The sequence below is a fragment of the Mirounga leonina genome, unplaced genomic scaffold, assembly GCF_011800145.1.
Source record: "Mirounga leonina isolate KUSES-001 unplaced genomic scaffold, KU_Mleo_1.0 Mir_99, whole genome shotgun sequence".
NCBI lineage: Eukaryota > Metazoa > Chordata > Mammalia > Carnivora > Phocidae > Mirounga > Mirounga leonina.
This window is the reverse complement of record NW_023270971.1, coordinates 3511972-3529449: the sequence shown is the minus strand read 5'-3', so window position 1 is coordinate 3529449 and position 17478 is coordinate 3511972. Positions and strand designations below refer to the sequence as shown.

The 17478-nt window shown below is 36.9% G+C and overlaps 1 protein-coding gene across 2 annotated transcripts in view; it reads left to right on the top strand.

The window, feature by feature from the left end:
• LOC118006785 (ADP-ribosylation factor-like protein 15) overlaps positions 1–17478 on the top strand; it is a 400787-nt gene that overhangs the window by 190802 nt on the left and 192507 nt on the right. For both annotated transcript variants that reach the window (XM_034999551.1, XM_034999550.1), the window contains exon 4: positions 5558–5766. In XM_034999551.1, the coding sequence (XP_034855442.1) occupies positions 5558–5766 (209 nt within the window). The remainder of the gene's footprint in view (positions 1–5557; positions 5767–17478) is intronic.

Below are 17478 nucleotides of genomic sequence, written 5' to 3'. Positions count from 1 at the left end.
TTTTCTTCAGACTGTGGTAAGAGGATGGAAAGAGGACAGTCTTGATCCTCACCCTCACTGTGTCGCGGCAGGGTGGCTGAGCACAGCGGACGACCTCGCCCTGGTGCCCGGTCAGCCACACGTAGCCCCTCGGCAAACCGTCTTTGGATTGGACCGCCCACACCTGCTCCTCGACCAGCACAGCTACCTGCTTTTCCTTTCAGAGACAGGATTAGATCTCTAGCTGTTTTAGTCTTAGGGGTGCCTAGCAGTCAGCAAGAAGCGAGAGGAATATCTAGAACGCACTATCCAGTACAGTAGCCATCAGCCACATGTGGCGTCTGAACTTCAAATTTAAGCAAATTTAAATAAAATTCAGTTCCTCCGTTGCACTGGCTGCATTTCAAGTACCCAGTAGCCACCGTGGCTAGTGGTTACCATATTGGAAAGCACAGGTAAAAAATTAACACAAAAAGTTTAGTTAGAAATCACTGGTCTGGAGATGAGATTTTCCATAAGGACAGCCTTCCCCCCCCACCCCCCCGCCATAGGGACAACTTTGAACAACTGTTTTTATTGCTATTGTTGACTCCTGTATATCCCTGTTTTTGTTTGTTTGCTTTTTATAGCTCATTGGGTTTATCTTTCAAAGAACAACTCTTGTAAGAAATTTATGGTCTTTTAACTTAAGGGAACTAAGCATTTTTTTGGCTGTGAATAACAAAGTAGTCTTCTAAAATTGGCTTGAATAATAGGCATTTACTGGACTCCAGAATAAGGGGTTCTTATAATGTTGGTGGTTGGTACTGCTGCTCAGCCGTGTTCTCAACGACCCAGGCTCTTTCTGGCTTCCCGTTCTGACGTCCTCAGTGTGTTGGCGTGTCTCCTTCAAGACTGCTGGGTTAACACAGTTCAAAGCATCATCTTATCACCTAATGAAATAAAAAAAACCAGGAGAGAGAGGTGGCTCTCTTTGGACATCTCTCTTTTTATTGAGGGACACTTTTTTTTTTTTTTTTTTTTTTCAGAAGCTCCCAGCAAACCTTTGTTGAGTCCCAGTTTACTAGAACTAAATAATCTGCCCATGCTGTAGGAGAGAACTTGGAAAACAGATACTTGGCATTTTTAACCTCTGTAATGCTAGGCTGGCTCTGCTGGTAAAGAGTGTAAGCCCTGTGAAGACTGAAGTTTTTGTCTGTCTTTGTTTGCTACTATGTCCCCAGCACCTGGGATGGTGCCAGGTGCTCAATAATCGTCTCTTAGATGAATTAATGAATATTAAGACAATGTTCCATAGTTGTCCATATGTACCATAGAAAAGTTGTCCATAGTTGCCATAGTGTGCCTTTAAAAAGAACCTTGCATAATGAAGACACGTTACGCTCCTATCTTCTAGTTTTTCTCTTGTAGTGGCTTAAACCAGGCTCTCCTGATTGATTGGCTCTCAGATTGAACTCTTAGATGACCAAAGGCTCCTTACAACGTTTAGTAAGGCAGTATCGGACCCTCTCTACTGTTAAGATACTCCTTTGTTTTTTTAATCAGTGTACAAAATACAGGCCGGGTTTGAGTTGGGTGTTTAACCTTTTTATATAACAATTTAAATGACACAAAGCATGCACTATTCAGTAATTAAAATGAGTGGCCCCAGACCACTGTTTGATATGATGTCCTGTGTTATGTTACTCCCTTTGGACTCCGTTTGTGGATGAGGAATATTGGGATGTGGACATCAAATGGGTGTTCTGAATTCTCCCAGTTAGGCTTGCTTCTCAAAGCATCTGGCAGCTGGTTAATGACATATCCATTTCTCATTTTAATCTGGTGGCTTAACTAAGATCCACTCAGCCAGACTGACCAACTTTATACGACCCTTCATCCCACTGCTGGTTTCCTGGGCCCTAATCTGGGTTTAGGCTGCTGCTGACCAAGCCATTGGGCAAAAGGCTGAACTGGAATTTCGAATTCCAGGCCCAATGTTTGTGATGAACATCAGAAATGCTAAGATTGGGCAGATAACTGTGTGGTAGCAGACTAAAGAAAAGGGTCTTTGCACCATTAATAATGTATTATTCACATACTTTGTCATAGACGGGACATTTTAAGGAATTATGACATTTCTTTTTGGGTTTGTTTCTACCAACACAATCATTGGACTCACCATCATTTTGTCTCACTATTTTCAGGTGTCTTATGTGCTCCTAAATGTGGCAGATGGAAATAGTTTCTTGTTGAAAGAGATGAGCCTCATGAGTTGGATTTTGAGTATGTCCCACGTATTTCCAACGGAAAAGTTCCATTGGAATATGCAACCAGTATTCTTCTCTTTATATTTGATTCTCTGCACACCCTCTTAATGCTGTGGCCGTATTGATTCCCTCTAATGTATTTATAGGCCTTGTTGTAGTTATTATTACTTGAAAGAATTTGAGGATTTGATCTAAAGGGAATAATGGATTTTTAAATATTTCTTCTGGTTCTTGCTCAGTGACTTGTATAGAATAATACTTCATAATACTATTCATTGAATTAATTGGCTGGAAATGTTCTTGGACATGTTCCTACTCTGAGCATTAATATATATAGGCACCTAGTACCTTTTATTCTAATAGGTTGCTTCACCCCCCCCACCCCCCGCCTTGGCTTATGTGGTAATAGAGTGTTTTGCTTAGTTTTATCACCTTCCCAGTCAATGATCCTTCTCTTTCAATCTCATTAGACCTAAATATATATTTTAGATGTGTAACCTTGGCCACATTATGTGATCGCTTCATGTCTTAGTTTTATTATTGGTAAAATGAGAGCCATAAGAATACCTGCCTCTTAAGATTGTCAAGGGTAAATGATTTAATACACATAAAACACTTAGCAGAACCAACATTTATTTTGGAACTGTACTTGGTCAATTGCAACTGTTGGTTGACTATGGATACAAAAGTTGGGCAAAATCACGGAACCATTTTGTGAGCATTAATGAGCTCTATGGAATTTACAGTAAAGCATGTTGCATATGTTAGATGAAAATTGTGTGCTACACATCCTTTAATAAAATTTGTAATAAATTATATACAGATATGTACATGCACAGTATTTTTGTTTTAAACATTTACCATCAGGTAACACTGCTGCTACTTTTGCTCCTCAAGCTTATGGATGGTTCTCTAGCATATGGATAATGTCTGGATGTAGCTTGTAGCAGATGCTGTTGGTATCCTACCCAGATCTCCTTTACTGGGCCAGTGCATCCATCTCCCAGCTGCTGCGAGTATTGGCTGCTAATAACTCACACCTGTACCCTTCTCCAGAGGCCTGCCCTTGGCTGACCGTAATTGCCTCAACTAAGTATGTCTGGGAGAGTATGAGATCACATCCCTACCCCCTCCTGTTCCCTAGGGTGGCTCATAGCCAATGACTGTACAGGGGTATAGCAACCCAGCCCCCTTGCCTTTGGACTGGACAACTTCTGTGGTTTAGTACATGCTCTAGAGTTCCTCAGTGGATCAAGCTGAGGTTGGATTTCTGAAACCGTATCTTTGCCTAGCTCCTTCCCAATTCTAGCTTGCTTTTTTTTTTTCACTCCTGGTTTCTCCTGATAATACTATCTGTAATTAGGCATTCAAGAAATGCCATCTCAGACTCTGTTCCTAGGGAACCTGGCCTAAGGTGTTGCTAATTTCCATGCCTCTGTTGTTTTCTTAGTTCAACCATCACTTATGCAACTGCCTACCTATATTAAATAATCTCTGGCTTAATTTCCTTTGCTTTGTTTTGTTCTGCTTTCTTGGTTGGATGTTACCTCTATTCATATGCCATGTCTTTACATATTGAAGGTTACTCAACATTAACTGTCCTTGATCATCTTATATAGCAGATTGTTTCAGCAAAATATTATGGCAAATACCCTGGATTTTAAAATCTGAAAATTAGTTTTAAATCCTGAGTCAATTATACCTCCCTCTTAGGGTGGTTATAAGAATTATATGAGCTCTTCTTTTGAAAACACCTAGCACTGTGCCTGGACCTAGAAAGTGCTTAATAAATGGTAGGTGTTTGGTAACTACTATTTTTGAAGAGAATTGCCCAGTCCAGTTGAGATGCCACCTCTCTTGCTCTCATCCCGCTTAAGGAGTACCTCTCTCGCAGGGCTTTATTTATTTATTTATTTATTTTCTATTTCTCCCAGAAAAATGTGGGCTTCTTAATGTCATCCAGTGGTGTGTTGGCCTTCAGGGGAAGAAAAGACCTGATGATAGCTGTTGTTGATTTTGATGGTGAAAATATTCCCACCCTGTCCAGTTTCGAGCTTCCAGTATGGTGTCCTTGAACACAGAATTGGAAAGAGATGCACACGTTTGGCCGTTGCCAGTTAGTGCATGCCGACTCCAGTCCTTAATCTCTGTGCCCCTAGCACTTAGCACAGTATATTCAATATAGGAGCTAAATATTCAATGGATGGCTAACATGTAGTTACTGAACTTAAGGTTAAGACTTGATCGTATGCACTAAATTGATGAAATACCTTTATCTAATTTTTGTTGTATAACCAATAAGCCTCCCTCCCCATCCCCTAACCACACCCCCCCCATACAAACATTGCCTGTGCTATTCATGAATTGAATGAAAGTAAAGGAAGCAGTCATCATGATGTAGTGGGGAATGCCCATGCCCTCCCTGGATAGGTTGTCTACTCAGATGCAAATCTCAGTTTTGTGATTGACTAGACATATGAATGGGGATTACTCACTTCACCTCTCTTGGCCCCAATTTCCGCAGACAGTTGGACTGGACAGTCTCTCCAAGTCTTTCTAGTCTCAAAATCCATAAAGCCTAATTAGTGTATAATTTCACTTCTTCCTTCCCTCATTTCCCTCATTCCTGTACTGAGCTTCAAGTTATATATTGTGCTGGATATTGGGAATACAAAGAAGAATAAGACGTGGCCCTGGCTGATGAGAATCTCAGTGTCTTTTGTGAACACCCCGTCATACCAAGGCCATGAGGATGCTCATTGCCAAATGGGTTTATGCAAATGTATCAAGATTTTAATTCATCACAAATTTCAGCACTTTGATACATGAAGTTATTGTGCTAGTAGTTTTCACTTTCTAGATGAAATTAAACAAGGCTGCCCTGATCAGCAAGTAATTCTTTTAGAAAATATCAAGCTAATGTTCATTGTTTGGGGAAAAAAAGCCTCTCTGAACAGCTAGGTTACACTGCTCTCTGAGTTAGGCTCAGACTCAATTTATAAAGAGTGGAGTTTATTTTGGGCTAGTAAGCAAAATCTGAAAACATTTTGAGTTTGAATCTAAAAAGTATCCTGGTTTTTCTCACATTATTTTGATAAGAAAGGTATGAAGAATGACTCCTCAACTTTGGTGTTCTTCTTCAAGGCTACATCCACTTGTTGGCTCTCATGCCTTTGTTGTCATCAACCATGTTTTCTGCACTTAATTTTTAAAAGCTACACTGGTTTCCAGTAGGAATTACTGTTGAGTGTTCCCAACAGTACTGTTCAGTGTTTTTTTCAGTTTCTGAACGCTATTTTTAAAAAGAGAATTTGTTTTGTTTTTGACAGGGGCTGATAATATCCGGAAATATTGGAGTCGCTACTACCAAGGATCTCAAGGGGTAATATTTGTATTAGACAGTGCCTCTTCAGAAGATGATTTAGAAACTGCTAGAAATGAACTGCACTCAGCTCTTCAGCACCCACAGTTATGCACTTTACCCTTTTTAATATTGGCCAATCATCAAGACAAGCCAGCTGCTCGATCAGTCCAAGAGGTATGTCTCGTTAACGTGACAACTCTTTGTCTTGTCTGTTGCACTTTTGCTGCCACCTTGGAATCTGAAAACTTGCCTATAATTAGGGATGTGCTGGTTATGTTGTTTTTCCACATGAAACCGTAATTTTCTTAGAAAGTAGAAAGACTATATCAATCTATAGAAATTATTGTTTATATATCTTTCTCCACGTGGAAAGCATAGTTTTTTTTTTTAAAAACTGTTCAGTGAAGTTAGAGGACTTATCTGAATATTTTTCTCATCTATTTTCTCATCTGAAGGCCTGGTTATTGAACATTTTTTACCCTGCCAGCTTACTTAGTTCATTCTTTTCTCCAGCTTTTCAAGGAATGCATCGTGCATATTACCATGCATCATTTGCCCTCAAATGTCATGTTCTTGTCCCTCTGAAATGCTCACTGTTGACTAGAAGCAATGAGTCCTATTCTGTAACCAGCCAGGCTGAAAATTGATGTCTTATCTTGCAAGTTCCATGCCACCAAATAATGCTTTAATATGGATCCATTCTTTATCTTCCTCATTTAATTTCATTTCTTAGCTTGTATCTCACCTATAAAAACATGAGCCTAGTTCTGGGGGGAAGAAAAAATTCAGTGTCTTACCCAGCAGAGTTTCTGATTCATGGATACTAAAGGAATAACAAAGGTGAATAATTTTTTAAAACTTGAATTGTAGTGAATTTTAACCTAAGCACAGTGAAATATACTTCTCATGTATTCCTTTACACCTGTAACTTTCAGAATAGGTCTCTCCCCCTCCTTTAGAAAATTCTGTGCTTCCTTTAATGACTTCAGAATAAGATAATTAAGAGGAACAACACTACCCTTTAGTCTGAAAAATTGGATGAGGAGTCCAGGACATAAGATGTTCTAACTCCAGACTTCTCTCACACTTAATGTGGGACCCATTCAAAAAGCTTTGTTCCTTCCCTGTCTTCTCATCAGTAAGATGGCAATAATGCAGTTTTTTTTTTTTTCTTAATAAATGAGTGGGATGATTTTGGATAATTCACTTTGAAGTTGAAAGTACTAAGCAGTAGAAGAGGTACTACATAGAGAATTTTCATTTAAGTTTTAGGAAAATAGCAAAGAAGGCAAGGGTTTCTTATTAAATAGAACTCATCTATCCTCTGTTGCTTCATTCAGCATTAAGTGGTCAGCAAGCATCTTTTCCCTTTTTAGATTTTGTGAAATCTAGATAATATTAAGTAATTAAGATAAAAACAAAGCAATGCAAATCTATTCAGAGAGTCATTAATGTGCAGATCTTCAGCTTTGTGGTTGTGGTGCCTCCTGATTTGTTCTTAAGGCTTTGGGTAAATCTTTTAACTTCTCAGCACCAGTTTTTCTGTCTGTAGAATGGATGTAATAGTATTTAATGATGGGTAGTTATGAGTGTTATATTCGTTTATAATTATAAGGTACTTGCTGAAAATGCATTGTTCTGAGATTCATTGTGGGAAATATAGGTATGTATTAATACAAATAGACTATAATGTTTTGTACATAAATAATATGTAGTACATCTATAATAAAACATATGAAATACATATACAAGTGACCTTATAACTTCAAATCCCTTTTTCAAGTTATTTACAATAGCTGATTTTTTTTTCCTTTTAAATTTAAGGAACTGTTTTCCTTAGACATAAAATTGAAACTAATGTTTTCTTGAAATCAAATTCACAACTCAGGGTAATCCTCCATAAAAATTGAAGACTGTCACATCGAAGAAAGGAAGCTTTTAACAATTAATTGCTCTGGAATATGCTTTGCGTGTGTTGGCTAGCTATCTTTCCTAGGAAACGGGCAAATATCTTTTTGTGATTCATCTTTTACTGAGACAGAGACTATAAATGTAGAAAAAAAATGTAATGATTTGAAAATTATTCAAAACTTGTATATACTGGAATATGTATGACTTGACTTTCTATTTATATCAACTTTAAATGAATTTTCCTCAAAATTTTTGCTTGTGGGGCGCCTGGGTGGCTCAGTTGTTAAGCGTCTGCCTTCAGCTCAGGTCATGATCCCAGGGTCCTGGGATCGAGCCCTGCATCAGGCTCCCTGCTCGGCAGGAAGTCTGCTTCTCCCTCTCTCATTCCCCCTGCTTGTGTTCCCTCTCTCACTGTCTCTGTCAAATAAATAAATAAAATCTTAAAAAAAAAATTTTTTTTTGCTTGTAATGGAATTTGCAAATACCATTTTGAGGACTGCTTAAGGCATTTTCCCTATGGTTATATAAACACAGACTGTACAGGTGCATGTTAACATTTTAGACTTTAATTGAAGACTTGGGCAAATTCAATTATAGATCTTGAAGTTTGTTGAAACATAATGAAGTACTCATACTTTGGATTTGGCAAAGAAATGGAAGCTGCTTCTTTTACTCATTGCTTGAATGAGAAAGAGGTTCCTCAGTGTAGTAATGTTATGATGCCTTGTTGAAGTATCCCCAGAAATGTTTTAGGGATTAAATCAATATCTTATTAATAAGTTAGCATAAAAGTGAAATGGTAAAAACTGAATCTTAAACTTTTAATGAATGGTAATCTCAAAATGGTTGGGAGGAGGCATGGGTAGAAGAGGGGGTAGAAGATTAAAAAGTGAAAAAGCTTATATGTTATTTGAAATATGTTTAGAGGTGGTCATCTGTTTACTACTCCTCCTTTCCTTATTACAGAAGTATTACGCGCCCTGTGCTCTGTTGCTTTTAAACATTTTTATTCATTTGTACCTGCTGATTTGTGTGCACTTCGTGTAATTTCCAAATGCTAAAAAAGATGAGTTTTTACTTTGCAAAATACCTGTGAGTCTGAGGCAAAAGTTTCTTACAGAATCAAGGAAAATATATTCAGTTTACCAAAAGCACTGAACAAGTCTTTGATGCAGTTAAGAAAAGACGAGGAGTCATAAGGGCTCATTGATTCCTCCCTTCCTCCCATTGAAATTATTACATTTTGTGCTTAATGCATTATGTAAAAAAATTGCAGTTATTTATCCTGTCACTTGAGTAAAACTTTAAGAATTCGTTTATCACTTAATGAGGATAACAGGATATTGAGTTTAGAAACTGGTGAGATCCCAAGGAGAAAGTTGAATTATCACTGGGATTGCAACAGAGGAAGAAAATCCCAGGAGGTTGTATATTTAGTCCCCTCCTCTGCTCTGAGTGTTGGGATGTTTGTGTAGAGGAGTTAAGAAAGGAAGACAATGGTTAAAATTACTTTGTAACCCACAGACAGAGGGCAACATGCCCACTTATTTTGTTACCCTTTTAGAATGCGACTGGAGTCTTGTACATTGCATAGTTTGCCTTCTATAATAAACCTGGTAATGACCTGTGTTTAACTTAGAATTTTAAGATTTTACGTTTTGAGAATTGATAGTAGAAACATGTTTCTTAACAAATAATCTTTTTTTTTTTTAATAGCAAAACACTGGGAAAAAGAACACCCTTTACATACTGTCTAAAAGCCAAGCAGTTCTTGCAACAGATGTTTGTTGTATTCACTTTGGGGAGGTGTAGTTACCACAGTTTTCCAGAGCTTACTCCTATCAACTATGTTTCTCTATAGAAAGTATAATATAAAAATCTATAATTAAGTCAAGGGGCCCACTTGATTCATTAGGGAAAATTCTAGTCCAATTCAAATAACAAAGCTCTAAAACAAGAATCATCTTAAGGGTAAATAGGTTGGCTTTTTATTTGTATTGAATTGTAATTGTATCTAATTTGTTTTACAACTCCCATAGGAGAGCATACTTCAGTTCTGAAGTTATTTAATAGATCAGGAGGATTTTATGAGAAGTTAAGTTGATAGAGTAGCCAATAAATGTAATCCTATTTTCCCTCTACACAGTTGCCGATTGGGACTCTTTTACTTCCTAGCTTTTTAAGATCGTATTTTTGTTTTATTGGGCATTACCATGTCTTATAAAATGACACATTTTATCAATGTGAAAGAAACAGTTTAACCTTTTAGCAGTCTAGTCTGGTTGGATATTCGTACATGTCCTTAATTCAAAAGTGTAACTTTTTTAGAAATAGTACATCAAATACTGAGTCAACTCTGTCAAATATTTTTGAACTCTGTCAAATATTTAAAAATGTGGAACCTGTGAAATAAAGATTTTTGAAGTGAAATTATAAGGTCAGATTACTCTTTTGGTTCCATGCCTCATTAATTATAGCACAGGAAGATCCAGCTTTTAAATTAGGATGTCAGCACTAAGGTTAAAATTTGTGATCAGGCATTTCTCAATTTTTTTGTAATTGTCATTCAGTTTGTTACCATGATGGTACATAGAAAGTGGTGTTTATTGGAAAAGAACAAAATATAAATGTGAGAAGAGTATTTGCAAGTATGTCTATGATGATATAAACATTACTGTTTTAGCCCATGTTTTGTTTTGATTGTAAATATCCATATTTTTTGAAAAATACTTTTCAATATTCAGTGTATTAGGAATACTTTATCTAGTTCTCACTTCTTAGTCTATAGACATCTTCTGGAAGAGACTGCTAGTATGTATTTCATATTTGACCACTACATTGACTTATAATTCTTGTTTATAGATAATTATTTCTAAATTGTATACTTTTTCTCCTTCCTACAAAGGGGCAGGGAGTTTGGAAGGATTGAAATGTTTGGACACTGTCTGTAAATAGTAAGACTCTCATTTAAAATTTTCATTCTATATTCATACTGCTTAACAGTGGAGTGGTGTGTTCTGTTTTGTTTTGTTTTGGTATCTATGAAGTAGCGAATATTGTTGCTGATTTTACATGACAAATCTTTTATTGGAAAATACAAAGCAGCATTTAAGTCACATAACAGCTTAGTTTATTATTACTCTCTGTATATGGAGAGAAACGTGTGTGTGTGTTTTTGTACAATAATGATTGTACAGTGCCATATACTTTAAATCTTAGGAGTCTTCCAAGTATCTTGACCTGTGTCTTGGCAGCATTTTAGAATACTGATTTGATTTCACATGGAGCAGTGTACATACCTATTGTGTGAGCAGTCTGAAAATTCCCTGATGGGACGTATACTTATTCTAAAATGATATGGGATACGAATTATTTTTTTGTCCATTCCTTACAAATGTACTTTACTCTGTTACAATTTAATCTTGGGGAAACAATGAGAGGGTTTGGAAATCTGTTTTCCGTGGAATGACTCCGTGATCTCCTGAAAATGTTTACTAACGTGCAAGAGAAGCTGAAAATAACCATCCTTTCAATAGTTAGATACATTTATAGTAATGACACTTTTGTATTTTATTTTATTTTTTTATTTATTTTTTTATAAAGATTTTTATTTATTTTTTGACAGAGAGAGAGAGACAGCGAGAGAGGGAACACAAGCAGGGGGAGTGGGAAAGGGAGAAGCAGGCTTCCCTGCCGAGCAAGGAGCCCGATGCGGGGCTCGATCCCAGGACCCTAGGATCATGACCTGAGCCGAAGGCAGACGCTAAATGGCTGAGCCACCCAGGCGCCCCGACGCTTTTGTATTTTAAAGAGCAACTTTTAGCTGAATACCAAAACAGAATATTTTATTGTATATTCATGTACTTACTAAATATGCACTCCTTGAAAAAAATGAATTTGTATATTTGATTTCATCGATTCTAAATCTAGCCACTTTGATCTTACCATTCAAGGGAACTCGTATACCTGTATTTCTTGCCCCCACCAAGCAATAATCATGAGAATGTGCCCTACCTACTGAAAATTAATAAAATTCCCATTGACAGGTGGTACATCAGAAAGGTCCATCCTATCGAGAAAATTATTTAGGTGGGATAACAAAGTATAATACATTTTAAAAACAAAACAAGAATTCATTATGTTCTCTTATAAAACCCCTATTCCTTTCCACTTTCTTCTTTAGTAGCTCACACGCATATCTTTGTTTTCTGTAAAGCTGGCAAGTTTTGGAACCTCTTCCAATTCTTACTCTTATTTACTGTGCACATCCAGACGTTTCACTACACAATTCTCCCACCTCTGCAGTACCTCTCAGTTTCCTGATTGTTCACATCCCCAGATCTCCCTCTTCCCCCCTATTCCTCAACACAGACCATTAGGAACCAGATTTCATATCTTCCATGATAGTCATGTTAAAAACCAGGACTGTCTTCTAGTTCCTTCTAGAAGCAAGTGAAACGCCACTGATCTCGTATGTTCGTGTGCTTGGTAATTGAATTCCCTTCTCTTTTCTCACTCACGTTCAGCTACTGCTCGCAATTTCTGTTGCCCTGGGAAAACCACCTAACGATTATAGGTGACATCAAGAAGTTTCCCTGAACATTGAAGGCGGAGCTGGGTGTCCTCCTTCTGACTTCCAAAGCCATCTGGGCATATCCAAATCATAACACTAGCATTAATTGCCTGTAACTTTTCTGTCTACCCCTCAAAGTTGTAAGCTCCTTAAAGGACAGGAATTCTGGCTTGTATAAGTCTCTGTGCTTAATTATATGTTGTTGGGATGAGTACGACGTTGGAGTCTTCCGTACGTGCCTGTGCTTTCCTCCGGGCTTTAACGTGATCAACTTCATCCAGATTGCTTACCTCCACCCAGTCTGATTCCTGTTTCCTCTGCACCAACCCTGACCTTTGAATATTACTCCTAAATTGCATCTTCTGTGAAATCTCACCACTCTGACCCTGTTAGTAGTTTCTCAAAGCTTTAATCCTCTAGCTACCAGATTTACACATCTTTATTTTCATGTATATTTATGTACTTTTCTCTGTTTGTCCACTTGAGGACCTTGCTTATAGTAGGTTGCTGTTTCCTTCCCAAAATCCTTCGTAGAAAGTGGCAGGACGTCGTGACTGAACGGTATTCCTTTAATATGTTTTTATTAATTGCCTGTGTTTTAAGTATATAGAGTTTATTTGGGTTACTAGCAGAGCAAAATTTACTTTTTATATTTCTCACATGGAGACTGGTATATGATGAAGCTCTTTGGGCACATAATTGAAATGGTTTTAAAGCAATAAATTCAATTTATTAAGAACAAATCTAGCTTTGTCATAAAATTGTTTTACATTAATGAAACTTAAAGGGTTTTTTCATTTCTTACATTTAACATTTTTCTTTACATACGCAAATATTTTAAAATAATGAATCGTAACTATACAGTTAGACTTTGACTTTTTCTGGGTCTTTTTGTTTTGTTTTTTTTGTTTTGTTTGTGTTTTTGTTTGTTTTTTAAAGATTTTATTTATTTGACAGAGAGAGACAGACAGCAAGAGAGGGAACACAAGCAGGGGGAGTGGGAGAGGGAGAAGCAGGCTTCCCGCCGAGCAGAGAGCCCGATGCGGGGCTCGATCCCAGGATCCTGGGACCATGACCTGAGCCTGAGCTGCAGGCAGACGCGTAACGACTGAGCCACCCAGGCGCCCCTCTGGGTCTTTTTTGAAGCAGTAGGTATTTGAGTGGTTGTAGTGATGAACTTCACCCTTTTTTCAATTTTGTATTTTGTAAAGATCAGTCTTTTATTAATTCTCATTCAATAAAGCCAACAAATGATTCTGGAGCAAAAGTTTACAGAACAATTTCCTTGGCCCTAGTTCCACTTATTTATTTACTTATTTGCAAAAGAAGACTCAGTTTACTACACATTCCATGGTGTACAGAGTTAATAAAACATTTGTTGAGTTAAATGAATTTGAAAAGAGACACATGGTTAATGTCAGTAAGGTGCTTTGAAGATAAAAAGCACAATAAGCGTTAGTTATTATCATTATGATAATTATTTTCATTATTATTATTACATAGTGTCTGCTTAAAAATACCTTTGGTTACTCTGGGATGGCTGAGGCTAATGAGAGGGGTTACCCTGCTGGGTTTTATCCAGAACTAAGGAGTTGAGACATAATGAACTGAGGTTTTGGGTTTGTTTTTTTTTTTAATAAATCAAGAGACAGTTGTCCTTTTTCCTAAAAATAAAATAAAATCTTGTAATGCAGAAGCATTGGAACTCGTTTTGAAGAGTTGGAATGTTATATAATCTTGAAAAACGGTATTTGAGGAATAACTGCAGGTCCTCTGAAGGGCTCTGAAAACATAGGCATTGATTTCTAACTAGTCAGAACCCTTTATTTCTTAATTAACTAATTACAGAAGTTGTATAGAGCTCAAATTTATAATAAAAAAGAGAAGAGGGCATAATTATGGGAAGAACATGTGAAAGCTTAATTATCACAAAAATGGAAAATTTATCTTTGGGAAGTTATCAAAATGTAACTAATTGCATGAATTAACTCCAATGAGAATATTTCAAGGAGGATTATTCTTTAGAAAGACTTTAAGTTTAAGCCACATTCCTTACAAGAAAGATACTATAATGATCGTCATCACAAATCAGAGAAAAGGAAATACTGAAACATTTTAACAGGCATCTGTATGAAAGGCCACCGTCCATCCAGCCTCATAATCAGGAAGACATTAGTGACATGTCTGAAGAAGACATTCCCTAATATTATTGCAAATTAAATAAGAAAAGACCTCAAGAGAATGAAAAGAAAAAAGGTGCCTGGAGCCAATGAATTACAATTGACAACCTAAAGGCAGTTGAAGAACCAATTGCCGGAGTGATTGCGAAGCTATTCACAGTGTGCAGCAGACAGAGCCCAGCAGAAAGCTGGAACAATGCCTTCAGTTCGGCGATATTGCTTCAAAAGAAGGGAAAGAGGGGAACGGGGAAGAGCCACTGACCCCGAGACCAATTTCCAGGCAGCTGCACAAACTATATACTGTAATGAAAGGTTTTGGCCAGTAATCACAGCAAAGCCAGACTCCAGAAAATCTAGGGAGCCAGCAAGGTTTGTAATGAGGCAGACATCCTTCACTTAAAGCAGGGAAAAAAAGCAGGTAAGAAAACCAGTCGATTTTTGGTAGTGGCTTTGAAAAGCCTTGCTCTATTAACACAAATATGAAAATCACAGATTTTTGGCCTTCTTTCCTTGAAGACCAAAAACATGCAATGAAAGATACCTGTTTTCATCTTTTGAGATGAATAGAATACTCTGCTCCTTAGAAACTGGAAATTATCTGCTTGCTGCTTTTGTTTTTCCTCTACCTGTGAATCACATGTGCCTTTGTTGCAACAGTGAGCTGGCCATGTGTGGTGGTACAGACCGTAGGCTGCCAATCGGAAGTAGCCGCTCTTCCAGTGCACATGCGCGACGCTGGTAGAAGTGAACTAACCCACCCCTAAGTACTTTGGCTATGGAACCTCTTTCCCTTTGGTTGACGGGTAATCTAGAATCTCTTTTTCCTTCTTTAGTAATATCCCTTGATGTAGACATCCACGTTCAGCCACGACTCTAAGTATTTACATAAGACCTTGGGAGAAGAGGGGTATCGAGTGATTTCGAATGAAGGCACTGGATAGACTTCCAATACAAACGAGGAGTCTACTGAACTAAAGCAGCATCTCATTTTGCAGAGACCACATAGTTCTCCCCTGACTGGCCTATTAAGATCTTTGCTGTGTTTGATGTCACCGTATCCAGTAGTGAAATGGAAATTACCTTCTTGGCTAGAAATTCTGAAATCGAAACTTGTACACATAAATCTCTGACAAAATAAAATGACAAGTTTTCTACTAAGTTATAAAGGAGCAGTCAAGTAGGCTTTCATTTTGTTTTATTTAGGCTTAGAATGTAACATATTACAGGGTCTGGATTCATTGTGTTAAGCGTGCTGGGCATAGATTGAGTTTACTTTCATTCCACACCTAAAATAAGCATGCTCTATAAAGAATGCTTAGGTAGTAAACCGTCCCATAAAATAACTGGAATTGTTTTCATCAGTGATAAGTGAAACCCACTAAACCTTATGGGAAGAAGGTTCTGCGTATGAACCGTGAAATAATTTGGAGGTTCCATAGAACATCATAATTTTAACATGTAGAATTTGCAAAATATGATTTATTTTTAGACTGTGGTGATGACTAATAATTTGTCGAGCCAAAACGAGTCTTTATTGAAAGGGGCCAGAGTGGAAAATCTGGGTAACTTGCGTATAGTTTAGACAAGGAGAACAAAGAAATAATGAAACGAAAATAAGAGCTTGGCAGAGGAATCCTTCGAGAACAGCTGGTTGAAGAGTTAACAATTGTTAACGGTGCTATAAAAGATACTCTCATGATGCTTTCGCATATGAGAGGCTGAATAATAATATGAAGACTGAATAATCATTAGAGGGATCCTCAAAAATAGGCCAAAAAAGATCTTGAGATAGAGGTATAATTCATATGCACTAAGTAGTATCATTATTACGGTTATTGTCATTATACAGAAGCCAGTCATTGTGCCCAGACAAATGCCCTAATTTTCCAGCATAAATTCTTAAGAAAGAATCTTTCTTATTACATATAAGAATATTTACATTTTACTCCGTTCTAGAATAGTGACTTACTGAAAAGGTAAGTCCAAATATCTGAATTATTTAAATGAGTGGGTAGAGATTCATTAAGTGTTAAAATGCATGTGTCTACATGTTTGGGGCAATATAAAGAGATGTCAATTTCCCATATTTTTATATGGACTTTGATGTTTTTCTTTAATTAAAGCTCAAGTTTGGACATCTTTCTGTTTTTCCTTAATTAATAATGACTTTTTAATGACTTTCATATTAACAAGCAAATTAAGCTCGTTTTTTAGCTGAAAAAGGGAAAACAAGACTTTAAGGTAAAACATGAGATCACCAGATTGCTTGAGCCTGTTATAGTTAATAGCAATTCTTTATTAATATAGTTATCTCTTTTATACTTTACCAGAAGCTTTTCTTTTTCTCTCATACAAGTCTTTTAAACTATGTCAGCACAGTTTTCTGCTCTAGGGAAATATAGTCTTTAATGATTCTAATGCGCAGTGCCCCTTTAATTATTCAGAACATTAGTTCTAGCAACATTGATGCAGAAAGTATGAGATATTTTGTTGAATTTGTACTAACTTCATATAAGGCCCTACACATTGCCTTTTTTTGGTAAAAAACACTTGAGATGCATATATGTTTTTGTAGTTTTATCTGTTAAAAATGGAATACAAAAATTGTAATTCCTTTAGTACTTGTTCTTATTTGGATTCTAGTTAGTCAAGACTTTGCCATCTGGTTCTTTAGCCATAGTAAAGCTGAATTGAAAAATGTGCTATTAAAAATGTCATATTTCTAAGATGTTAACGCAAGAGATATGGTTATAATTGCTGAGTTTACTTTCACTGACATTATTTTTGGAATAACGTCTCTTCTCCAACTCTGCTCACAAATATGTACAAGTTTGTAATGAATTGTGGTTGACATTACTTGATCCATTCTCTGTCAATTAAGATTATATGACTACCATCCTGTGGAAAATGTATGCCTGTTGTTTGCATTTGGATCTCCATGGAGTATTACATAATCTTTAAAAATCCATTCATTTCAATTTTAAAAATCCATCTCATTTAAATTAATCCAAATGACTAATAAAACCACATAGTACAATTTTTTTAAAGATTTATTTATTTCAGTGAGGCGGGTAGGCAGGGGCAGAGGGAGATTCTCTAATCCCAAGCAGACTCCCCATTGAGCAGGGAGCCTGAACACGAGGCTCGATCTCTTGACCCTGAGATGCTGATAATGATAAACTTCTAGGTTGTTTCTGGATTATTGTGATTACAAACAAAGCT